At 40.3% G+C, this 26,737-nt stretch overlaps 1 protein-coding gene across 4 annotated transcripts; it reads right to left on the reverse strand.

Annotated features, from left to right (window-relative positions):
* Positions 1–25,827, reverse strand: tcf3b (transcription factor 3b). 4 transcript variants are annotated; one of them, XM_036586207.1, is made up of 21 exons: positions 25,275–25,827; positions 22,028–22,124; positions 19,678–19,750; positions 15,261–15,334; positions 14,132–14,204; positions 13,220–13,260; positions 12,964–13,096; positions 12,022–12,068; positions 8,595–8,694; positions 8,004–8,140; positions 7,793–7,919; positions 7,220–7,278; positions 6,896–6,974; positions 6,514–6,587; positions 6,171–6,359; positions 5,373–5,484; positions 5,138–5,270; positions 4,812–4,862; positions 4,196–4,425; positions 3,860–4,007; positions 1–3,612 (listed from the first exon to the last, which is right to left on the reverse strand). In XM_036586207.1, exons 2-20 carry the CDS (start codon positions 22,100–22,102, stop codon positions 3,862–3,864), a joined length of 1,953 nt encoding a protein of 650 aa, XP_036442100.1. In that variant the 5' UTR covers positions 22,103–22,124; positions 25,275–25,827; the 3' UTR covers positions 1–3,612; positions 3,860–3,861. The 4 variants fall into 4 exon arrangements, with proteins under 4 accessions (XP_036442100.1, XP_036442098.1, XP_036442099.1 ...); XM_036586205.1 differs by having other exon boundaries at positions 6,171–6,362; XM_036586206.1 differs by having other exon boundaries at positions 6,171–6,362; positions 25,380–25,814.
* Between the last annotated feature and the right edge of the window lie 910 nt (positions 25,828–26,737).

Below are 26,737 nucleotides of genomic sequence, written 5' to 3' on the forward strand. Positions count from 1 at the left end.
TTACAATGTTTTCATTTATTTAACTCTTTTCAAGGTATACAAGATTCAAAGCCAGACATTGAAAAAAAATGTATATTTCTGTTATTAAAAATGGCACATTTATTGCTACATTACTGTTATATACAGGACAGGATCGCAATACCTACTTTATATATATATATACTTATAAAAATGAAGACCAAAATAAGAGAGACCAAAAATACACACACGCACACGCGCGCGCACACACAAGGAGGCACTCTGAAGACACAACAGCAGTTTTGTTCATGTCCCTACTGAAAGTATAAGAAGCCAGGTTATGTAACGTTGTGTCTCAGGATGGAGAAGCTGGGCAGTGCTTGTTTTTTTTTTTGTTTTTTTGTTTTTTTTTACTCCAAACATATATAAACAGAATACATACTGTTAATGCTGCAGTGTGAAGGATCTGAACAACTGCCCATGAAATATCACAACTTGCTGTCTACTGAACAGAAATGCTTTTTGCCCTGCCTGTTTATGCTTGTCAACATTTTCAGAGCTTTGAAATGGGTTTTATGGAAAACAATACAATGGTTTCAGTCTTACAATTCAAAAGAACAAAATCATTAAATCTCCCAAAATTCAGCTTCAAAGTCAGACTGAAGCACTGCCCTCTACAAATAACTTTCTCTCTCTCTGCTCAGCTGTAATGTGTCTCACATGTGGGACCAGATCAGTAAACAGTGCTTTAAAAACTTCGTATGGGTTTAATGGAAGATGCAGTGATGGTCTTCTCTGAGCTTATTCGGGCAGCAAGTGTACTGGGACAGAGCAAGATCGCCTAACGCATTCAAAAGAGGAAAAAAAAAATAATACAGATTTATGTCAGTTTTCCCATTTAAAGAAGTCAGATAACTTCATTATTTCTTAAAAAAAATCTGAAGCAAAGTCTCAAACCAGAGTTTTCAACAGTCTGTGCTGACCGCTGGACAGAAACTCCTATAAAGAGACATTTCTAAGACATGTTTATGAGGGGGCCCATTTGGCTGGTGGTAAATACTGCTAACAGTCTAGTGTTTAAACTCCTCATGGAAGAGTATTCTCCCATATTTTGATGTGCTTTTTAGACCATGGGGATTTCAAAACAGAAACAAGAATATCTTCAGAACCAAACAGCATCAGAGCTAAGCAAACAGGAAAGTATGTGACAAGACAAGGAAAAAAAAAAGGTTATACAAGTAAGCAAAAAGATGAGTCCATAGATTACTCACAAAACACACAAAAAAGGCCTAATCATAAATGTACAACTTTATGGAAAGGTTGATCCTTTTTTTTCCTTAAAAATGAAATATGTCAGTTGAGAAACTTCATAGGCGTGCCTTTACTTTGAGTAATTCAAGACAGTTAAATCAAAAATCAAAAGAAAATAATAATTCAGGCACTGATAAGGCACCACTCTCAATGAGTCTGGAGAGTGAAAAGGCCACATTGCAAATGTTCAAAAAGGTCAATTATATGTATTTTTTCCAGTAACTGATATGCACAACAATCTCTTTTTGAAAACAAATATTGGTAGTTGACGGTGTGTCATTATGGTGCCCATTATGGACACGTCTATAATTGTGGACACGGCCACTGTCAGCATACCTGTACGGAATTAACACTATTATCTTACATATACTAAACCAACCATGTTATCACACAAAATAACAGATTTTTTTCCAGAAATGGATAGATATATATTGTGAAATGAAATAAAATTAATATGAACTGAACTGGCAGTAATTTAGTGTATAGCAAACAAGAATATAATCTATATTTGAATGTACATTCAAAACCAGTTGCATAATGTGTTCCTTAGTCAAAACTGAAACAAAGTTGGGCAATAGTTGCTGTGTCATTCCATAAGAACATTTCAATATGAAGGGAACTGTAATTAGACAGTGGCATACTGTGTTACCCACCTTCCCTCATGAAAGGAAAGAATTTCAGCTATCAATAACATACAAAAATCACAAAAGCTTTGACATAACAGGCCTCCAAGCACTCTTTAACATTAGAATCAATGCGCTCCTTCACATCCTTTGCGACAGGAGAACTAAATGAAGCCTAAACACAGCAAAATACTGAGTAAACGTTACATGTACAAACATTGTCCACGTGTTGAGGTGGTGGAGCATAGCTGAATAGAATGGACCTGAATTGAACATTATGCAAACAATCTGGGGCCGTTTTGAAAATGTACTTCTCCACTCAATTCATCTTACTTGTCCCTGCTCTCTCACTCGCACAATATACTTTCTGCACTTCAAACTAATAGTGGTAATTTTTTTTATTTAAAAATCTACAATGTATATACTAACAAAAAATATATATATTTATATTTATATATATTCTTATGTTTTGCTCAAGTTGAAATAATATCCTTTTTGCATGTGCGAGGCGGACATACGTACGAGGTTTCAGTCTTTTGGCAACAATCAGTGAGAGTGGGTCACTGTGTGTAAAAGATGCCCCTCTTCAAAGGAAATAATTTTCTGCCCTCTACTGAAACATTCATCTCGGTGGTACACATTTTTGGAAGGACAAAAAGATAAGAGAGAAAACTGTCAGGTTTTTAATCTGCCAGTTTTAGAGTTCCCTCATCTATAACGGCAGACGTTGCTGACAAGAGGCCGAGATGCCTGACACTATGGGTTTAAATAGGAGCAAAGAACAGTAGAAACAAGGAGGAATGATGAGGCCGACACATTGCAAGCTGGTGTCAGAGGGAGAAGAAGCGATCTAAAGGAAATTATTTCATAGAAACGTACCAAATACTTGCGAGTGAGTAGACCGACACCTTCCGAACGAATTCATGAGCTGCGTGTTTACTCTGACTGGCAGTGGCCAGTGAAATGGTGAGAGCCATGTAAGGTCTCACAACGCAAAAAAACAATTCTGAAGAGTGCGTCAAGACTGAAAACTCTCAGCCTGGATGGAAAATATTCATTTCACTAGAGTCCGATGAGTTCAGCTGGTCTGTGAGCTTTCTTCCCACCACAGAACCAGGGCATGGTGGGATATGTAGTCCCCAAAAGCACCACAGGTTCTCTCCCACGTCACATGGGTTTGGTTGCACAACACATGTAAGACTGTACCTTTAAGTAGGGAATGCCAAGCTACATAAAACATTGCTCATATACAAGCAACTCCCAAACAGATTTGTTCCACACAAGTAAGCAATTTGCTTCAGTGTCTCTTATAAAATGTAACAATTAGGCACAAATCCTTGATTAAATTCAGACATTTCTAAGTTTTTTTTTCTCCTCTCACTCTCAGCAGTGGGGTGGGAAATGTCCATAGTGGATACGACACAACTATCCCTGTGTTCCATCATTTCATGGAAGCAGAAAAATACAAAAGAAAAAAAAATACAGAGAAAGAGTTCTTCACATTTACGCTGGTAATCATGGTCAGGAGTGCGGTAAAATGGGCTGTGTCAGTTTTGGCAGTACTCTTGTGTGTTTCTGGATGTGTGAAGATGCACCTCTTACATTTCATAGATACACTTTCCATGTCTATATACGCACGTGTGTGCACACGCACTCTGAAGAGGATGAGGGAAGAGATAAAAAAGGCCACTTCTTCCATGAGCCAAGAAAACTGCTGGATCTGGAAGATAAAAGTTCAATTAAGGAGTCTTTCCCACATAATGCAAAAGTAAAAGCAAATGTCTAGAAAAAAATGTGGTTTTATTTCATTGTGCATAGTGCAAAAACACAAGTACAGGGTCTATTATGTGTAGCACCAGCAACAGGAACTCAAAGTATAATTTGAATGTAAAGATGAAATGTTGGAGAAAAGAACCTTGTAGAAAAGTTCAGAATCATTAAATCAGTCTGAACATCTGAAGACCTACCATCATATATGACTGACGGGATTGTGCCCATCTCCTCCCAGAGCAGGGTGGGCGCCTGACAGCTGCATCTGAGAGTCACTCACCACCCCAGACACTTTCTCTTCTTCCCGCCGCTTCAGACATGCCGCCTTGGGGTTTAGATTGCGTTCTGAAGGAAAGCAGACAGAGAAGGATAAAAAGGATATAAGAAAACAGATGTTGTCAGATATAAACTGTGCCATGCTTATTACAGTACACTTTATAAAGGTAAGTGTTACGGTTATAAAATTAACATCAACTTTGGAAAACAAAAATAGCCCTTTATTTTGCAGGCACAAACAGGTTGCCAGTACTGACCCCGCACTTGCTGCTCCAGGTTAAGAATGACGTTGACAGCCTGGTGAAGGATGAGCAGCTTGGTCTGCGGTTTGTCCGTGCTCAGGTGCAGCTGACACATGCGGCCAAGCTCTTTGAAGGCCTCGTTAATGTCACGCACGCGCAGTCGCTCTCGCGCATTGTTTGCCACCCTCCGCTCCCTCTCCCGTTCCATTTTCACCTCGGCCGGCAGGTCCTCATCATCATCTTGACTACAAGAGGAAAAACATTTACCCTTATTAACAGTGAATTATTTTACCTCACTAATTTAACCATGGCATGAAAATGGGCAGAAGTGAAAGTTTGCATGTGTATGGCAGACAGCTTATGCAAGTATAAATAATCATTATTGCATAGTCCTACACCAGCACAAGTGAGTTTATCTTAACCACTATGAATTATAAAAATCAAGAAAAAGTCTGCACCAATTGTAGAAAACGTCCAGCATTTGGGAACAATCCCTTGAAAACTGTGTGAAATGTGTTTAGCATAATGGGTGTATGCCGTATACATTAAAACTGATTCCAAGACATAGAGAGTATGAACTGCTTGATCATAGGGCTTCCCAAATGCATTCTATGGTGGGAGATAGACTTACTCTTCTTGGTCTGAAACACTTGAATGGGTCTGGAGGGAAAACGCCTCCTTTCTGAAAACAATGTGAGAGTTGGGGAGGGGAGGGGAAAAAGACCATGAGAGGAGGCAGCGTGTCTGGGATAAGCCCAGACACTTCTTAAACGAGTTTGGCCCTTTGTGGAGGCTCAAAAACACATCAAAACACTCTGACATACTTTCTGGAGGTCTGATTTAAACCTTCAGGTTTCCAATCATGCAAGATTTTAAAGATTTTTTTCAATCTTCTCACCATCCATTTGAATTCAGCATGGGTAACGAATACAAAATCAGCAGTAAGTGATGACATGCCTTGTTCTGGTGCGAGACACTTTGGTGTCCTTCTTGTCCTCTTCAGACTTATCTGCCACCGAAGAGTTCTCGTCATCTTCTTTGTCTTCCCTCTTGATGTCAGCACTGTTTGAGGCTATGCCTTCTGGCAAACCTGCAGTCAGGAACCCAACGTCAAACCACAAACAAAGCACAACAAAACAGCTTGGTACACATCTGAAAGCTCCCTGTTAGGTCAGATCAGGCTTCTACTCACTGCTGAAACCCTCTGGTGCTCCTGCAGGCTGTGGGGTGCCTGAGGCATGGGATGTCTGTAATAAGCTGCTGCTGGGAGGAAGGCATGCAGGCTCATCGTGGTGACCTGCACCCTAAAGACATGGGCCAAAACAATTACCAGAAACCAGCATTAATATATGTAATATATATTGTGTGCAAACCCTATTTGGGTATCAGCTGGCAAACTGTAAATGTTATGACATTAATGTGATTATAATGTGTATTTTAGATTTATGCTGTTTACTACTGTGTACACTATAGTTCAGGTTCTTTTTTGCGTGAGGTACAAACGCAAGGCAACTCAACCCTGGTCCAAGAGGGCCGTACTCCAAAGTTTGACCATTTACCGTGGTCTAATGCACATAATAAATTGTCAAACTGTGCTTGACCGCAACCCTTCAAGACCAGACCTGAATACCCCTTATTCCAAGGGTGTCCAAACTTAGCAGTGAATGAACAGTGGTGCTGCAGGTTTTCATTCTAACCAAGAAGGAGCACACTCGATTTTACTTTTGCTTTATCAATTGGGTTCAGTCTTTAAACAACAGACCAGCTGTGATCCTGCTTGGACGGAACGGGAACCTGTAACCACACCAGCCCTGTGCAGACAAGACTGGACACCCCTGCCCTGAACAATTATAAAGCAGCAAAACCTCTCTAGTTACAACATTAAAGTGACACAGTTATATTCCAATTTCACATCAAATAATTTAGTACTCAGGACAATATGGTGACATTTGCTGGCAGAATGATGTCCTCATCGGCCAAACATCCTTACCATGGAAGGATGTCTGTTGCCCAGAGCCAGCCCAGCACTGGGGAAGCTCTGCGAGAGGCCTCCCAGTGCTCCGTTATGAACGGACGAGGATACGGCACCCAGCAGGGTGTGCACTTCCGAGTGGGCCCCACCAACCGCATGACTGCGCAGCACATGGATGGCCTCCTCTAGACGGTCCTCCATTTTATTCTGCTGTTGAGGATGGGAGGGAATAAAGCAGTCAAACACACTAACAAACAATTTTACTACACACACAGTTGTTTTACATCTTCTATTTATAACGAAATGCTGTAATATTGGGGTTTTATGTGTTTTATGTTTTTAAGAAATGCAAAAGACTCACAAGTGCATGTAGTCCACCTTCATAGCTAGGTGAAAGAGCTGTCTGGCCTGCAGATCTTGGCCACTGTGATGCACCTGCAGAAAAAAAAATGTAGCCAAGCATAAAACATGCTTCAAGTCTGCAGTACCTCCACTGGGACAGCAGAGGGCACTCCAGAGTTTTGTCAAAAGTAGCCACTCATTTACAGTCCAAGCATGTATTCACAAGCATCAAAGTGCTGCTTTAGGATCAGGCTTTACTCATCAACACTATTAACCATGCATACTAAAAAACAGAACTTATGCTGAAGTGACGTTCTAAGGGATTCTATGAGCTGGCTCTATGACCATAGTAGTGCAGGCACATTGGGCATGGGTGGAGAGAAATGGTGCGCGTGACCTACCTGCAATGCCCTGGGGGGAGCCGACAGGAGTGGAAGGTGTGGAGGGGAAGTTGTTGCTGTTGTGGTCTGAGGGGTAGATCTAAAATAAATAAACATACCATCAGTATCTCAAATAATAACATATAATTCTGTGGTCAGTTTGAGGGTGATGCTAGCCTAAGTGAAATGCCAGGACATAGCATAAGACAATTATTCTGCTCTCCAACATTTCATCCCATTCATCACTCATTTATTTATAATTTACAATTAGTAATTTTACAATAAATATTTGTAATATTTTGTCTGCCGTTTCTAAATTGACCTGAGGGCCAAACCTTCACTCACCGACGCCAGAGCCTTTCCAATTTCATCACCCGAGCTGCCTGTGGCTGAACCTCTGCTGGCTGCGAGGGAGAACAAACAGCTTACTACTTGCCATTTAATCACAAATATAACACAATAACATGTTCTGATCATGTTCAAACTGTAAAGCTTGACTTGCAATTATACTTAGCAATGAACAAAGTAAGTAGCTGCAACACTGAATTTTATTCAAAGCCATAATTCCTAATTAGGATGTTCTTACAGTCACAATTTACATGTAAAGACTATAAATATGTATAACCTACACAAATCATTTTTACCTTCTTAATATTTAAAGAAAAACACATACATCAATGAAGCAGGTGTACTATGGAAAAAATAGATTTGACCAAAATCGGCCTCAGCTCTTGAATAAATTAGGATCAGCACATTATAAGAACCATGAAAAATGTCATGCCTATGGCAGCTCCAAAAGACAATAAAAGAATCTTTCGGGAAAACCTGATTGGAATATAACCTGATGGTGACTTTAAAGACACAGTACAATTAATGTATGCCCAAAAATTTCAAAGAGAAATGGTGTAGGAGTCGTACCCATAATGCTGTCTGCTCCATTGATGGAGGATGTGTGATTGTAAACTCCAGAGCCTGAGTGGAACCCATTGACGTCAGCTCCGCGCAGAGGGTAGTTTTGTGGGGACAGAGGCAGCGGCTGGCGCTTCTACAGACACAATCAGGTCTCACTTGTTAGACACAGTGATGCAGCAAAGAGTTAAACAGAATTATCCAGTGGAGAAGGACTTACCACCCTGTCCTGTGGATTAATGGCAGTAAAGGAGCCAGGCTGGCTGATGTGGGGAGAGTTTCCCAGCATGGCTGAGTAGCCTGACTGGCCTAAAGGTCCAGAGGATGCCCAGGGGTCAGAGGATGGGTGCAGGCTCTCTGTGTTAACAAAAGGAGAGGATGGATGTGACCTTTAGAGGCTGATTTAATGTAGTAAACTCCTCAAATATAACATTTTAAAAAAAAATTCATTTTAATGAATAGAGATTCATAGAGATAAATTACACAACCTAATTGATTTCATTATTTACAGCAGAAACATGTATACACATCAGCGCTGGGGTAAAATGTCTGAAATCTCTGGATCTTTGTAAGAGAAATTCATAATTTTAATGTATGTTCAGGCAACAAAATAATATTCCAAATATTTTCAAACCACTTCTATTGATTTACTGGTCATTAATTGTTAACAAAATGAAAAGGGCAGCTGCATTTTTCAAATGGGGTTAAACATGATCAACAACAACAACAACAACAACAACATCATCAACAACATCAACAACACTATTGTTGAGGATATAACAATTCCATTAACTTCTCAAAAAGCACGCACCTTGCATGTAGAAAGAGCCGGGGTACACTGGATCCGTTTTGGAGCCTGGATATCCTACACCGTCCCGAGGATACTCATCACCAGACGTGGAGGCATAGACCTGGACAAAAATAAAATAAACACCACATATTAAAGCACCTAACAGCATCTGCACTTCAAGGGAACAAACAATAAAAACCTAAACAGTATTATCTGCACAGCTGTGCATGCTTCAGCTATTCAGCATTGAAGAGAACAGTACCCAGAGAGTTTGTCAAGGACTTCCAGATTTATTTTATTTATTTATTTATTGTGTTAATGACGTGTGCGAGTGTTTCCGCAGTGCCCCCTCAGCTAAAGTGGCAGGGACTGGGAACAGAGCATGCTGGGAAAGGAGCCACAGCCGTGTTGTGGCACAGTCTGTGCATCCTCTCTCTCTCTCCCCCACGAGCCAAGAGCGAGAGAGGGTGGGCGCGCACAAAAGGGCACCATCTCTCAGAGCTCATCCAAATCAAGCACCCTCAGTGTCTACCATGCTAGAGGATCACACAAAGCATTCTCTACATCTATGGCACCTATTTCATCTTGTGATCCCTTTGAGAATCAATCTATAAAATACACAAAATTATCTACAATTTATACTACAGATGTAAAATCTGTGTTACGTAGTTTATAAGCACTGAAGTAGATGACAGTTATGACGTACATGAATATTGTACGGTTAACAGTGTGAGAAGTGGATAAATTATAGTTTATGCAATTATACAGTTTGAAGAATTTGGATTTGCAAAAGAGTTATTTGGCATTGTGTTCTCAAGTGAAATAAACTGAAACACGTTTAAGTGAAATAAGTTAAACAGCTTCCTATAAATGTAGAGGAAGCTGAAAGAGCTTGTGGTTTCAGCTCTTTCAGATTCATGAGCCCATAATTTTCGAAGACCTTATTTAAATAAGAGAGTTTGGTGCAGCATGTAAACACTATTCAAGTTTTACAGCATAATGTTCACTCCCTAGGCCATAAAATCCGCATACAGAAACTAAGCTGCAAAAATGGCCCATTTTGAATAAATCGCTTTGGTAATGTCATGAAACAGAAGCATTTATGTATGTTCACCTATTCAGCCTACAGCATTTTAGCAATGAAGTTAAAACGAGTGTTTCAACTCAGACTGTTTTTGGATGAGGCACAATACAGAGCAGCAGGTCAGAACACAGTTCATTCACTCTCTCTTAAAGGTACAGTAATAAAAACCACCTGTTTCACTCTGAGGGATAAAGAAAGGTTGGAAAATGTCATGTAAGAAACAATTACGGCCTTTTCATTACATAAATCCACAAGAACATCATAAGTGAAATAACAAAAATATAAGAACAAAAAACATAAGATACGGGCCCATTAAATCTTACATTTAAAATGTGGCATTGTATTTTGCAGCACACCCAACAAGAGCAACCGCATACCACCACACGCAAACGATCATGCTCTGACATGATAGGCCACCATGCACTTCTGCCACTGCCATGTATGACTGTGTATAAAACTGCACACGTGTACATGTGTACCAGGAGGGGGTCGTTTGAAGCCCAGCGGAGAACTGACAAATCCAGCAAACTGATATTTCTCTTTTTCCTGTAATTTGATTTAACAGGGAGAAGTGGGAAGGGAATGGAGAGATGCACTTCTAATTACAGAGCCATCTGCCTGCTCCTGGAGCCAGTCCAACTCCACAGGCAGCTGGGCTGAAGAGAGGAGAGGAGAGGGTGGAGGGAGAGAGGGAGGGGAGAAGGAGAGGAGCAAAGGGAAGGGGGGAGGGAGGTGGTGAGAAGCAGCAAGGGGAGAGGTCTTGCTGAAGGAGGGGAAAAAAGTGGAAAAAAATAGACTGGCTTGATCACGTGGAAGCCAGAGAAAAAGAGGTTGCAAAGAGAAAAATGAGACACTTCCTTTGCTCCCCCCCAAAAAACTCAAAAAGACAGATTGTTCTCAAATCGTGTAAAGGTGTTTTTTTTATGTTTTAAAATAAAAACTCACAAGGACGGCATAGACTAACGCATGTATGCCACAAAGAAAAAAATAACCCACAGAGCACAAAGGAAAGTAACAAATTGAAAACGTCAACCAAAAGCCTTGGAAAAGGCCAAATACCAAGAACTTCTTTTTTGCGGTAAGAGCTCTGGGTAAACATATTAAAACTGGTGGAAAGCCTTAATAAAGACGTGACAAAAGGCCAAATTAACTCAGGAAGCAAGAGCCTGCTATACATGTATACATGACACATTCTCAAAAAAAAACGGTGGAACGTCCAGTGTCCAGAACTCCTCTTTTGCAAGAGCCTACTTACAGCCTTAGAGGACTCAGCGCAGGCATTAAGGTATTAGAGCACTGTTGGGATGGGGGATGGTTTGAGCTACAGGAAGTTACCTAGCAGACCCAGCCCAAGCAGAGCAGGGGCTCCAAAAAGGGAGGGGAGGGGAAAGGGGGCTTGGGATCATCAGCAGCTATTAATCTGAGCTCAGACAGGTTTGTAAGGGAGGGGGTAGAAGAAAAAGGGGGGAAGAAAAGAAAGAAAGAAAGAAAGAAAGAAAGAAAGAAAGAAAGAAAGAAAGAAAGAAAGAAGAAAAATGGGGCGCAGAAGGCGGACCCGCTACTCGTAGCAAGACCGAGAGAAAGACAATGTCGTGTGGTCAGGCATAGGTCAATAGAGGGATGGCATATGGGGGGAGGACTGTCTGGAGGGCACGTGGGGAGTTCTTTTGGCTTTAAGACTATGGCAACACTTACAACAAGCAACAACGCCAAAATTATTAACATACGTCATTAAACCATATCCAATTCTGGCCTTGGAAACCAGTAAAAGAGAATCTCTTGCCAAGTAGCTTTTGATTAGTTTAACCATCAATCACAGTTTCCACAGCTTCCTGTTAGTGCACTATGTCTTTATTTTGGCTACAACAAGCAGCCTTGACTGTTGAAAGTGCATTTCTGTAGGAGTGAGAAAAAGACCTGCACTGACTTTGTTTAAATATGTTGCTTCACAACAGGGGTATTTTCCTCATGCCTGCCAAGAGGCATTTATTTACCAATTTTGGCTAAACACATAAGTCAAAATGGATGAAAGCCTGGAAATCTTACAAGTCCTTGGACCAGAAAATTGCTGGATCAACTTTTTCAGAATGGACTTTTCCTGGTTAGCCTATGCACGCATAAAAGGTTTACAGAGCATTACAGATTAGCGATTATTTACACCAATTCATGCTCACCCTTTTTATTCAATAGACACAAAAACACTAGCTGCAGCCACAATATAGCACACCACACTTCACTGTGGACCTGAGGTTTTGTTAAACAGCGTAAGTGCATGACTCCTGTCTCAAAACTATTGATGCCGAACATGTTCAGTAAGAGGTGGGGGTGGGTGTTTAAAGAAAGTTGCCACAGGGTTATACTTACAGATGACGGTAGTCCTGGAGGCTTCCGAATCTTTTTTGGCTGAGTTTCTAGAACAGAAAAAGGTCACAAATCTGTCAGACGGAGTTTTCCTCACAACTACACTGCCTGTAAAAATGCATGGGACACTAACATTTTTCTCACTGTTACTTTTTAATAAGGCTAGAAGAAATGCCAGCAAAGATTCTGCTAACTTTAAACAACTAATGCTGTATTACAATACTCTGCACTCAGCATCCACCACAGTGCCATGCTTGGTTTGAAGAGCAAGCTCTTGCCTTAATAATAAAATAAGCTCATTTCCAGTGCTGAGTGCTGAGGTCAAAACAAGAAGATAACATATGTGGCCTTTGGAATTATTCCCAAAGTAGCAATATCACAAACACTGTCACAAATATTTATGCGCCAACATGGGAATTCTGGGCCGATGCTTATTTTTCTCATGTACAGATCTGCCAATGCAGATAAATAAACAGTTATGAAATGTAGAAATCAAGATTAAATCTACTCAGATTAGAATTTTGGAGAAATTTAACATTTATTTCTGCAGGGTTACCAAAGCAATAAACTTTAAAAAAGGAAATTTTAGTACAATAGCCCAGTATCGCATAAACTTCCTTCTCTTCTAAAGAACATTAAACACAAACAACAGTTTGAAATAGTGGTCGAATCTAAACATATGTCCGATGCCAATATACCTACAAAGCAAATAAGTTCTGATACCAATATGATTCTGATAAAATCATGCATCTCTAATTCAGATGTATGATACTGTTTTCCTCAAAATAAACCAGGGTCTTGAATATCTAGGTATTGCAAAGCAACAAAGAAAACATGCTAATTTGAATTAAAAACATTTTGAAAAGCTAGGTGTTTCCAAATATTTCACAGCCAGGGCACTCATTTGAGAGTTCAACAGCTGGACTGGACTGGAATAACTCATACCGATGTTTCCATCTGGAGGGCGTCTGCGGGGGTTGCTAGTGTATGAGGGGTAAAACTGAGAGGCAGACTTCAGCCCTGAGGGAGACATGGCATCGGCACTGGCCATCACAATGTCCGAGGGCAAGAACCCCGACTACATGGACAGAAGTGAGCAGACAACAGCAATATTACTGAACAGATCAACCACATAGGAGTTTTTAACTAAAAAAAACTAAATCACACCAGACTGATCCCAGATTGTACTGCTTTATCTTACCTGGGCACCAAACGAAGAATATGGTTCCCTTTCACTTTTTCCTGGAAAGGGAAAAAAAAAAAAAAAATACACGCATTCACATACAATAGGCAAGTATATCTATGTCCAAAAGAGTTATTTACAGGAGAAGGGAAAAATTTGGTCCAGTCATTACTAAACTCTCACAAGACAGATGTCGTGTTCAAAATATGTATAAAAATACAGATCAATAAAGAGAGACAGATTTTTTTTGCTGGGTAGCGACAATATACAGAGATCATAACCATAACAGCATTAAAAGAATACTTTCGTTTCTCAATCTAATCTGAAATTCAATTTTTACTCAAATGCACTTGTAAAAGAAGTTAATGGGCAGGTGCTAAAGCAACTTCTATTATAAATGAGTCCTGAGTCAACTGGTTTTCTGTTCTGTTACTAAGGACAGGGAAACATGCCAACATTACTAACTATGGTAATCGACTGTATGACAGAAACGTGGCAGAAAGAGATGAGCTTGAAAAGCTATGTACATTTTAACATTAAACAGTAGTGTTTCAGAAAGTGATTTTTATGATAAACATTTACAGCCTTGCAATGCTGTCAGTGACTGCAACCTGCTTCATATACAGAAATGATTCATTGTTTTATGATTCATTCTGTTGTGATGACAAGTTATGAAGCATACCCTGAAAGTGAACAATAAATGGTGAGAAAAAGCAATGCCACTGCATGGAGGCTGTGTGTGAGCCCTCCCCCCCTAAAGCTGGAGCAGTGCTCAGCTACAAAGAGCCACTGTTGGTCTAAACCCAAGGGAGAGTTTCTGCCTCAGTGGCCTTAGCATCACCGGAACAGACAAACACACACACACACGCACACACACGCACACACACGCACACACACGCACACACACAAAACTCAAGACGTAAAACCCACCGCCGATCCCTGAGCTAAGGAATGGGGAAGACAGCCCATCATGCTCGCTGTAGTGTGAGCCTTCAACGTAACTCTGAAAAAAAAAAAAACATACAGAAAATTACAGAGATGTGCCAATATGACTTTTCCCCTCCCAATACCAATATCGGAACAAAGTTTACTGGCTAACAGAGAGCACCAATCTGATATTTTTTCTTCAAAAGTCTGCACACCTCCTACATTATGTGTTGTTATAATTGAAGGTTTCATCCCAAAAGATGATGTATCTATTTTAAGCAATGTTGGTAATTGAGGATTTTAAGACAAGCATTTCATATTCAACCATATTCTTCCAGTTTATTTTAGGGCTATAAAGTCTAACTGATCATTGCAGACATCTTGATTATCACCTTAGTCTGTCAAAATCAACCAAATATCTGTTTTTTCAGTTATTTTCACTTATTAGCCCATATTATATTGCTAAAAATGTAACAGTCTGAAACAGTTATTTTCTGACAAAGCTGGTGTGAAGAACAACAGAATTAGAAAAGTGCTCCTGTGCATAGCTTTTACTCTCATGTGCTGTGTCACACTTTTTTTCACAAGTTTTGGGGATTTGGAGACCAGACAGCAGCTGAACCTAATGATTGCAAGTGCATTGAGAGAGCATTCGGTCAACACTTCAGAGGATGTAAGTGAACCATCTACTACTATCATCAAACCTTTGACAGTATAATGTTGAATTTGCATTGAAGACCTAAACACTGGGCCAGACCTTCACTATGAGCCTGTGTGTGTGATGCTAATACATAAGAACGTACAAGGGGGCAGAAAGTCTCCCACAAAACCTAAAATTATTATTTCAGGCTTTACAGAGTGACTCAAAGCCATGCACACACACATCATATATTTGCATGTTTGTAAAAACATACAGTGCAGTACTGTTTTTACATACATATATACACACACATAAACACACACACACACACACACACACACACACACACACACACACACACACACACACACACACACACACACAGTGCTGAATATTACATTTCTGCCACATCGTCCAGCTCTAATGACTACTGATGAAGTATCCCTCTATTTTTACAAGTGAATGAATTTGCTGTCTTGGGCTCATACGTACCCGCTCCTGGTTGAATGAAGGGCTGCCCTGCTCTCCAGCAGCCCAAGGACTGGAACTGCTGCGCTCGTCCAAGCCTGTAACACACATAACACCAGGAGAGTTAGTGACAGACGGTAAAGAGAAGCTCAGAGATTCAAGAGGGAAAAAAAAAAAACAAAAAAAAACACAAGTTCCTTCTGGGTTTATTCACATGGGCTTCTTTTGACATTTGGTTGGTGGAGCTCCGATTACAGGAGCTGTAGCCTCAAAGGCCAAAGCAATGGATCTCATCCCAAGGCATCACACCGTACTAATAACCCATGTCTTTCAGCAAGCCTCAACATCCGTGACCATAAAGAGATCGTTCGTTCATTAGGATCTCATTAGGATGAAAAAATTATGGAAAAGGGGAGAGAGAAAAACAACAGATCAAAGAATCGCTATAATAGCATTAACATGGCTTTGGCAACGGCGTCTAATAGGGAGAATAGAAAAGAGGTTTCGGTGCTTAATATGGACACCTATGCAATGCTTTCAGTCACTTAAGCTTCACATATAGAAGGCTGAGAAATGCTTCAACGTATCGGTTTCCAAAAGCACTATGAGAGAATTTTTAAAGTATACAGAGCAGAAATTTCCTCTAAGCCTCTCCTTTCTCTCCCTGTCTTATGCCTTAATGCTCGCAAAGCTCTCTAGAGACACACAGCTTAATTGCATGCTGATTTGCATAATTGTGCATATTAATGCAGTTGCTTTATGAATATTCATATTCTCCTTTTGATTTTTTTTTTGAAGGTCTAATTAAAAATGTGTGAGGGAAGAGGGGGTCTCGGCAAGCACGGCGGCTGAAGGCTGAGCATGAGTGATGAAGCTAACAAAGCAGTGCAAATAGCGACATCCACGCTGACAGCCGTGATCTATGGAGCCTACGCAGGCAGCATGGCAAATGAAGCGGGCACCGACCGGCCTCGTGAAAGAATCCGCCATATAAAAATCATTTTAGGTGGGAACATGAAGGAATGGAAAGTCAGATTCAGAGGGAGTATGAAACGACAGCAATGTCATAAGAAGGTTGAGCATCACAGGGGGTTGAATTTAGGCTTTCACTGGCAGCTATGGCAGATCTTTGGCAGCTCTATAGGAGTTAAAGAGTACTGGTCTATGAAGAACCTCTGAATACTCACAAAGTTAATTAGACTAGGGCTTCACAATGGACAAAATTCTCGTACTGCGATTACATCGCTAGATACCGTGATTACCATATACTGCTAGATAATGTCACGCGTTAAAGAACTGCCCTGGACTAATTTTGATCAAAATAATTTACTTTTGTTGGATTACATGAAAATCGTAACTACCCACATTTTTGAAACTGTAACTGGTCAAGATGTTCACAGCACACAGTAAAAACCATTGTTACTGTCTAGATGGCTCATTAATGTATTGCAGCCTTCTGAGACATCAGCAATGCAAAGGACAACATCAAAACAATAATTAATGAACATATACTGTGCAGCCCAATGTAAATACTTTTCCCTTAACTGCAGCTTCTCCCCCAAAACTAGTAGAAGTTGCCAAAAAAATAAATGTTTAATAAATAAAAAAAATAAAAGTCTAAACATTAAAAGGAAATACAGCTGATGACAGCAAAGTTGCTGTAATTCTGCAGACAAAATGACTTACACATAGGACTGGGCAACACAACAATATTTATCATTACATGATAATATGCTTTACTGAGTATATATGTAGCAGTATTGTCTGTCCAGAGCACTGACCAGCTGCATGTGTCGTTTAAAAAAAAAAGCATAACTGGTCCTGATTAATTGGGTTTAGCGCAGACCAGGATGGGTAACATATTGTTTGTAATTACTGTAATCACTGTACCGATAGATTTTGATTCCTGTTAAAACTTAAACTTCAGAAAAACTAAATATATACACTGTACATCTTGGAAATGTTTTGAAATGATTATATTTTCCCCATATAACCCAGCCCTATTTACAGTTCGATTCACAGTGCTGGTAGTCTTAAGGCAGGCTAAACTTTAGCCAACAGTCTTGTTGAGAAATGAATACAGGAAAGCATACTGCACCACAAGCTTTCCTAACCATTCATTCAGTTTCAGTAAGTGCTTACCATGTCTTGCATGGCTAAACATGTAAATGATAAACATCCGTTCTGGTAAGCCTAACTAGATTAGGTGATGTCTTGAGAGTTTGAGAGCAGAAAAACACCTTAAAACCCCTGACAACACTTTTTAAGACCAAATTCCTACACCTAAGCAATCAGAATAAATGTTAAATCTAATTTGGCGAAGAACGGAAACAAAGACAATCACCCAGCAGCCAAAGTATCCTCTGAATCTGGCCCGAGCAAAGCATGAAACTAGAAACCAGTACTTTTCTTTAAACAGTTAAACTGCAAGGACCCATTTGTGGGCCCACACTTTAGTTTGTTCCGGTACATAAATAACATGTTAGTTTTACAGTAGTTACTAGAGTTAGTATAATATAGTAGTTACTAAACAACAAGCCTGCAGCTTAAAGAGTTCAGGTGTCCGAGCGTGTAATAGGGTGGCAGGGTGTGAGAAAGAGGGAAATGGGCTCTGTCCTGTCTTAACGCTGGCCTCAGCGGGTGACGAGACAGGCAGCTGTGGAGGTGAGCGAGAGGACGCCTGGCTGAGCCCCCTCGGGGTGAAGCTCTCCCGCAAAGATGACTCTCCACCAACACACTGCGGAGGGGGAGCAGGGGTTTAATGCAATTAGCACCCTTCCGAGCACTTTTGTCCTGAGGAACAGATGCAAACTGGAAGGCCATTACTTCTTCCAAGATGATATTCATTTCTCAAGACCAGAGCACAACGACCCAAAGTTCTCCAACAAACCCAAACATTGGGTTGCATTGGGAGTCTACTGGGAGACTCTACAATGTTTTCCATCTTTCAAAAAGCTCTAGAAAGGTTATTTAGCCCAATCACACTGTTCTATAATGTTCTCCTGCATTCAAACTGTTCAGCATGTTTTTTCCGTTCAAACTAGTTAATAAGTCTCAACGATTCTTATTCTAGAAACACATAAAACCAGCTGCCAATATTAGGATACTGCTATTTGTCGACAGGTTTGTAAACATCCTATGAAAGGATGACAGACCCAAGATCAGGTGTGCCGCTTTCTTTGCAGGCTTTTGTCACTACGAGGAGCAAAACAGACCCTGGAGATATATATAGAAATCTTGCTGTCATGAGGCATTTCAGCAAACATGATGCTAGCGCTATCAGATTTTTCTCTATATGTGTAATTTTGTCAGTTACTTTAAATAAATTCTCTTCAAACCATCTCCAATGAAGGATGTTCAAGTTATTCTGCAGACAAGTCATGTTCAGAATGAAAACACCAAAGTATGTGTGTTAGAGAATCTGTGGTCAACTAATGCCTATCACTAGTAAACAAAGTACGGTTGATCTAGAATCAGGTGTGCCGCTTTCTTTGCAGGCTTTTGTCACCAAGTGATAAGGTGCAAAACTGTACCTGAACATAAAAATGTTGCAGTTGTGAAGGACTTAAGCAAACATTTAGCAAATTATGCTGCCGCTGTCTGTTTTTCTATATCTGTAATTTGCAGCATCTTAAACGACTTTTTACAACAACCTGTTTATTATTTCTTATCAACCCCAGACATATTCATAAGGCCAGGTCACCCTGGTATCAATCGGAAGCTTTCATGACACGACCTCAAACTGAGAGATTAGTTTGTCGCCGTTAAATAAACACCATTTAAGTAAGCCCTAAACTGAGAAATATTCCACTGATCTTTCTCAGACCGTCCTCTGCTATCTTCACACTGGGCTGGTGGGGAGCTCCAGAGATAGTAGGGGGCATGGAGGAGGCTTTGTTTCTGAGCAGAGCCGTTTCCTGCGAGTCGGTGGGGGGAGAAAGTGCTCTGTTGTTCAGGGGGAGGAGTGTTTTATGCCGTGGGGTGGGGGAATCGTTTGGAGACCATAAGTCCTTCATTTAACCCTTTGTTCTCAGATTGTTCTTATTCAGGGAGATGTTTGGTGTGTCGATGGGGAGAAAAGCACACATGCCTGAGAAAGTCTGAGAGAAATGCAAGGACACCTCAAGCTCTTAACACAGCTCTAAGATTGCAGAACCATGTGATGTGGTGCCAGGCTCACCAATGACGAGAGTAAACACAAAGAATGGGAAGTAAAGGAGGTCAAACAAGCAAAAAAAGATAATGTGTTCAAAGAAGGGCCCTTAACTTGACCTTTCAACTTCAAATAACAATCTCAAGTTATGATGCATGTTGAGAGGTAGACACAATATTAACAATTATATGCTACATATTAATATTACACAAAAGAGAAAAAGACAGAAAGAACAACTGATAGAAAGAGAAGGCTAATATTTTGAGGTGGCAGAGAAAACAATCTTACCTGAACCACCAAACTGACTGCTGGCAAGTGTGGTTGGCCTGTTCTTTCCATTGGCCACAGGGGGCGCAAACATCTGGAGGAAAGAAAGGACACAGAAGTAATGTAACACAGAGGCCTATATCAACAGGTACACTCAAACAACAGAGCCGGACACAGATCCCGAATTACAGACCTATTTATTTATGTGTTGGTTTGTGTTTGTTTTCTCAATAAATAATGTATATGGCAATATTATGTTACTACATTTTCTCTGCAATGAAGACCCCTGTGTAATCAGCACACAAATAAAAAAACAACACAAAGACTATGAATGAACTGATGCTGGGACACTATGGAAAATAAATTTCCATTTCTATAACTTATTACATGTATTTAAATGTATAACATTTAGACATAAAATATTGGTGACAACAGTGTTTCTATTAAAATAAGTAATGTCTTCCCCACAATTGACGTAGAAGGACTGACAATGAACTGGGCCAATGCCGAAGGCTTACAGCCATAACATTACTCTTTCCTCGGTTCCTTCAAGCATAGTTAGCTTTAGCCATAATGTTAGTGTTTTTAAGCTCCAGTGTCAGTTAAATGTTCTCATGCAAGAAATGTATTTATTTAAAGAAAACATTGTCTATTACTAATGTTTAGAGAACCAATGGAACAATTTACCAGCAATTTACCTCAAAAAAGTGCATGTTTACTCACCCACAATATATAGTCAGTGCATAAAAATGTATTATTATATTACTTCTCCAAATCAACCAATGCTGATTAAGTGTTTAATCTGCCAAAACCAGGATTTAAATATTACAGTACTTTTACAGAATAGCACAGTATTATTGGGAAAAGCAATATCACTGAAGAAAAGAAGAAAAAAAAAAATGCTGGCATGTATCCCAGTTGGTTGGCCAAAGGGATCCTTCCAGAGGGCGACAGGTACTAATGTCTTTGCCCTTGCTGTAATCACTGACATGAAGCCCTTGAGCAAGGCACTTAAACCCTCAAAAACCTCAAAAAAGAGACAATAACCATGCATTGCTCCAACTGTGAAAGTTTAAAAAGAAAATTAGCGTCTTTCATGTTAGAGAATAAGTGGCTTTCACTTTAGATTCTTCTACTCCGTTCATGTCATGATGTCAAAGCAAAACAATGCTAATTTGGTCATGAAGAAGCATGACCAAACACAACCCACATCTTCTACTAGGTTTACTCATTCTCATATTTCTGTCATTACAGAAACAACTCAAGGCACCCCAACTGATGAACGAATGAACAGTGAATTCATCAGTGCCATCCTAAAACACTCAGGGCTAGAATCTAATATTGTATGCGTCAAGTTTCCAAAGCTTTTAGTGTGATTAAGTGATCAATATTGGCAGGTAAGCTTTGCTAACCTAAGTTTCCTCATTTTGCATCTGTAAACTACAGTAAACCTGATGACAGAGCAGAGTCTCTAATATATGTAGCCAGCAAATCTCTTGAGGTTAGGCCTGTCTAAGCAGTTTCACTGGAATGAAAAATGTGGAATGACTGCAGTCTCACTGTTCTAGCCATACAATGTTTTCCTTATTAGGATTCAAACACTTGCACCTCCTGATATTACTAAAAAGAAAAAAAAGACAGATTTCCATCACAGCAAACTGTTCTACAAATTGAAATGAAAACACGCTTGCTAGCTTTTTTCCAACAGTTGCCATAATGACCTATATTCCAACCATAATCTTACTCTAATGAATGGTTTTAAAAGAAATGTTCAAAAGGCATAATGAAAAGAAATCACAAACTGCTGCTTGACCATTAAGCTCAATCTGAGCACAACAAACATTCCACACTGCATCCACTGAGGTGAGTTTCCATGCGAGATTCTTTGCCACAATCTTGTCTTGCTGCATAGATGTTGCGTGCTGCTAGGGGCAAAATTGACAGCAAATGTTTGCATGTCGCCGTAAAATGTCTTTGTGTACCTGCCTAGATCAGGAACGCATGTCTAACAGTTTCATACAACAAAAACTGTTGCCGATGGCTTGAATGCAAGCACTTTTGTCACTAAAAGGAAAAGAACCAAGAGTGAAGATCATCATCATCATCATCACAAAGTGAAAAAGGGTCTGACAATCATAATTCTGACACAGCATGGACCCACAGCCTTTCAATTCAAAAACACAGAGCACATACACATTTCAACAAGCTTGTAATCTAAACGCAGAGCCTCAATCAGCAATCAGGTAATGAACTTCTCTAGTGTGCCCTCAACCAAACTCCAAACTCCCAAAACCCCCAGACAACACCCCCCCACATTACCACCAAGGCCCACCTCCTAGCCCAACCCCCCACATTCTCTCTTTTTTCTTACCGCACTAAAATCCAAGAGGTCGCTGAGTTCCTTATCTGTTTCGACCGCCATTGTGTGGTCCTGCTGCTTGTTCATGCCCCACCGTCTTTAAAGAGCCCTGTAAGAGAAAGTTTTAACTAACGTGAATAAAACTAAACTCTTGAAGAGAAGAGCATGCAGTGGAAAAGACAAAAAGCACATTAAACAACCTCTTTTTTACAAAAAACAAGTTGTTCAATGCTAAACGTCAAAGCAGGGACATCAAAATGACAAACTGGTAAACCAGGCTCGATTTTACACTGTGGTTTTGGTTTTTACTTCTGCATTGACCCAAAGTTATCTACAACTGTATTATAAACTGTGTAGTTGAATTAAAAGTTTCCCTGCACCAAGGCGATACGTAATAAATATAAGTGGTATTTAATCGGCAGAAATCAGACTAAGATGTGTTTTGTAATCCACTGGAATAAGCTAACATCAGCAAATCATTCTCCCACCACTTTGCAGCAATCACAAGTTCAGGACCACAATTTAGCAGCAAAACAAAAACTAAGCCAATCTATAAGAACTCTCTTGCATTACAATGAAAAATAACTATTTACCTGACTAGACTTAAATACTTACTTAATTTCTGTTACATATATACCACAATAAGGAGGCAAGACAGAGTTTAACCACTGGTCAGTCAGCTTTTAAAGCAAACTGGCTGCAGAGTTTGGCATGACCTGTTATATCCCAAGCATAAAAGTGAGGACTTTAATAGCCCATTATAACAAAACTTAAGGCACACATCCTCCATTCTTATGCTTCCATCAAACTAACTGTTTGTCGTCATCAGGCCTAGTTCAAGACAGAGTGCCCTACAACAGAGTGGCGAGACAGACCTCCACACAACCAAGTACTTGCACTTAAAAGCACGGTGGAAAGCCAAAAGGGGAAGGAATTTCTTCTGCCAATTTGTGGTCTTCCACATAAAAAGTCTCCATCAAAACCTCTCGCTCAGGTCAAGAGCTTTGCCTCTGCAAAATGGCATCACTTTCTCAACAATGATAACAGTGCTAAAGAAAGATGGAAACCCTTTCAAGTGTGTGCTCTGATGGGCCTTGTGAAAAGCTAAAAGTAATATGGAAAGGACAGATTAATCGAAAAATAAAAATTGCACAATTTTTCCCTAAACCCCGAACTCAGTGGAACAGCCAAGACATGTTTGGTGCCTGATGTTTGCTTCTACAGTTTTACTACAAGGCTACTGTAGCTAACAAGTAATGGACGTCTGCGTCACTCAAAATCTTATCCAGTGACAGACACCTCCAGTGCAAGACCAAAGCAGCAAACTTCAGACACTAAACATGTCTTGGTTGTATTTGGGTTGAGGACAAAATTGTGCAATTTTGATTTTTTCGTGAGCTGTTTTGAAGCTGAGGGCCATTTGGGTTGTTATTAAACTCACCACAAAAATGCAAAGCACTGAAAATTATGTGGAATATGAATAACAAAACAACAACATGATAAACAAAAATTTGACCAATTTTTCAAAATTCCAATATAATTCATTGGTTGAGATAGAAATCAAGTCAGTCAGAGTGGTTTGATGTGAAATGGTTCTTTGCAGAGAAACTTAGAGACTCAGACTGCTTTACAGTGGGGTGATAGGAACCAGGGGTCGTAATCTCTACAACAAAAACATAGCCATTTTATTTACCTTTAAAAACCACCAGTGAACTTACACATGTCTTCTGAGTTTGTTTATGCAATGCTGATGTTGGTAAAATAATGGCAAATCTGAAAAAATAAGTTTTAGGGGGACTATTTTTCCTTAGAAAACCTTTCATGTGTAGCTCCACCACAAATTGACTAAAATAAATTGATTAAAATATGTTTCAGACACATTCATAAACATTTCATGTTCTAACTTTCTGGGAGGAAGCTTTAAGAGGCGTTTAACTCCTCAGACCTCTGGTTCCTATCACCACCACTGTGAACAATTCTGAATCTGTAAGACTCTCTACAGCTGAACATTTCATCCCAAACCACTCTGAATGAGTCTGTTGACATGATACCCATTTAACTATGCAAAAATGTAGAAATATCGGCGGAGTTCCCCTTTATTTGAAGTGCAGCCCGGATCACCCGAAGGAAATACGATTTAAAAGATAGAGAATGCAAACTAGGCATTAAAAAACATAAACATTTTCTTAGTGTGGCGATATTTCTTAACTAATGCCATTTCCCCTCTTTGTGTATAGGCAGGGCGAGCTGCCCAGACTGGAACAATGTAAATATTTATACCGGGTTGTAAACTCATTCTACTCCGTTAGCTACCATTTCCAACAGCAAAGAGGTCATAAACCTTCATTTTGCACCGGTTTGTCCACGACATTATGAGAACAACCTACACTAAGACACGGCCAACATTGCAGACATCAAAGGAGGAGCTTCAGTTATAAGCATTTCTTCAACATGCAGGCTGAGTGTGAGGGGTAAGTTTAGGTTAGCCTTGCTCTTCATGTTATGAACTTCATCTACGGAGTTGCCAAACTAGCCAACGTTAACGAGGCTGAAGTCAGCTTCTTATTCGACTTTTCCCGTTCCACCTTAAATAGTGCAGCAGTTGCATTCTGGCGCGTAACTGCTGCACCATTTAAGGTGGAACGGGAAAAGTCGAATAAGAAGCTGACGAGTAAAGCCAGCTTCACCTTCGTCCGACGTCAGATCGTCAACTTTTTCTCGTAGAAATTATTTGATGGAGCCGAGGGAGCAGACAGTGGGGGTTGGGGAAGAGGGGGGAGCAAGAGGAATTTCCTGCCAAAAATGTGAGACTTGCCTATTAGTCATTTAACGACTGCTGAAAAAAGTGGCTGTGAGTTCAGCTCTCTGCTGAGTGAGTGTTGGTGAACAAACCGAATTTAGCTGCCCGAAATTCACGTTGAAGATGCTCACAAATGACTTGCAAGTGACAACCAGTGGTCTGGTAGGTCAGGATAGCAGTCAAACAAAGTTAACCCCTAAATCCTTATATTGATAAAAGGAACAAAAGAGTCATTGGAGTTGAGATAGAACTGATTAGAGGCCACTTCAGCCCCTCTACACAAAACCCCGGCATGGCCCCCCTCCTCCACTTCCCATAAGAAAACTTACTCGAAGGGAAATTGGAAGTTTAACACACAACAATAAGTGACTCCCCAGCCTAACCTAAACGGGGGTTTAAGTAAATAGAGTATACCGCACAAAAACAAGTGCAGAAAGAAGTAAAACCGAGCCTGCTCACCTTTCTTTATCAGATGTTTGACATCCAGTGGCTATATAGCAAAGGCTGACTCTTAGCAGGAGGAAAGAAAAAAAAAACAACAAACTTGAAGAGGAGAATTTGAACCTCGGCGCAGAGAAAAGCGTCGTATCACCGCGAAACGTCTCCGAATTCCGCTTTAAACATCCTTCGATAGAAAATCCACGCTTAAAAAACACGAAAGTAAACAGTCGGTATCCAAACAGCCTCTCTCGCGACTCCCCTCTTTTTTGTTGCTACAATTGAGATGAATTCATTCTTCTAGTAGACATCTTAACCACCTCCATCCACATTGTCAGCAGCAACAACGTATTCCTCCGCGCGGAAAAGAGGGGCCTCAAACGCCAGCGGTGTCCAGTTTCAAATACTCCGAGGAGGACCAAGATTTTTGGCGCCCTGTTGTTAAGAAGCGAAATAAATAGAGCAGTGAGAAGAGTGGATTGAAACGCACAATGCAGTTGTCTACAGTTGAGAACCCATCGTAAAACAGCACCGCCGTGGTGGACTATATACTTCGGCGGACGTAGACGGTAGAGGAATAAGTCGCGACGCGTACTGGAGCAGCATGAGATGGGGAGATAAACCCGCAGCGGAGTAGCCAATGGGAGAGCCGTACAATGTGATGAACGGTTATGGTAGCCAATAGCTGATCGCGTATTCAGCCAACGCCCGCCCTTGTTAGTGACGTGGGCCATGAGAGCAGCTTGTGACATCATTTTATTGCTCTGGTTAACGTTGTCTCCTGCACTAGAAATTGTTCTGCTTATGCAGTTAAAAGCACTACGTGAATAATTTGCTTATAGTTTGTTAAAAAAGAAATGCCAAACCGTGTAGCCTGCTGCTTTTAGTAATTCATTTGGATACAAAATTGATAAAAGTTTACCTTCTTGTTTACTGCTTGTAAATAAGGCATTTCATTGCATTCTTGCCTGAATATAGCATATTAAGACTCGAATATTACTTGCTAAAATGATACAGCTTTAAGCAGAATATCTGTGAACTGTATTGAGGCTGAAGGGGTGACAAAAATATGCAAGTACAAAAGCATTTTTCCTGAAGTTCAAATATATATATATTTTTTTGCTCCTGAATGGCTAATTCAGGCCCAACTGTGACCATGACCAGAAAACTGGAGCGCTCTCTCTCTCCCTATGGCTGATTCATAGAGCTGGACTGGGGGATCATAACAGAGCAGAGTGGGGGAGGGGTGGGCAGCCCGAGGGCCAGAGAAAGCAAAGCAGAGCGGATGGAGAGACACGCTTAGGTACTACAGTTTAGGTCGTGCTCATAATCAGGTCACAGGAATCACACACAAGAGGATAGTGATAAAACTTACTCAATTTAAAAAATCACTTAAGAGGTTTGTTGAGGTCAAGCCCTATTCTTGGGTGAGAGGGTCTGATTTAGTTGGATTCCAAAGACAACAGGTTTTTTGGGGGTAAACA

The sequence above is a fragment of the Colossoma macropomum genome, unplaced genomic scaffold (assembly GCF_904425465.1).
Source record: "Colossoma macropomum unplaced genomic scaffold, Colossoma_macropomum, whole genome shotgun sequence".
Lineage (NCBI taxonomy): Eukaryota > Metazoa > Chordata > Actinopteri > Characiformes > Serrasalmidae > Colossoma > Colossoma macropomum.

What these genes read in the sequence shown, in the direction of transcription:
- tcf3b (XM_036586205.1), bottom strand. Translation starts at nt 22,102, where the DNA reads ATGAACAAGCAGCAGGACCACACAATGGCGGTCGAAACAGATAAGGAA. An exon ending in CTCCCCCCAGGGCATTGCAG is followed by an intron (nt 6,588 to 6,895) that starts GTAGGTCACGCG and finishes TTTTTTCTGCAG; the next exon opens with GTGCATCACAGTGGCCAAGA. An exon ending in AAGGTGGACTACATGCACTT is followed by an intron (nt 6,363 to 6,513) that starts GTGAGTCTTTTG and finishes CATCCTCAACAG; the next exon opens with CAGAATAAAATGGAGGACCG.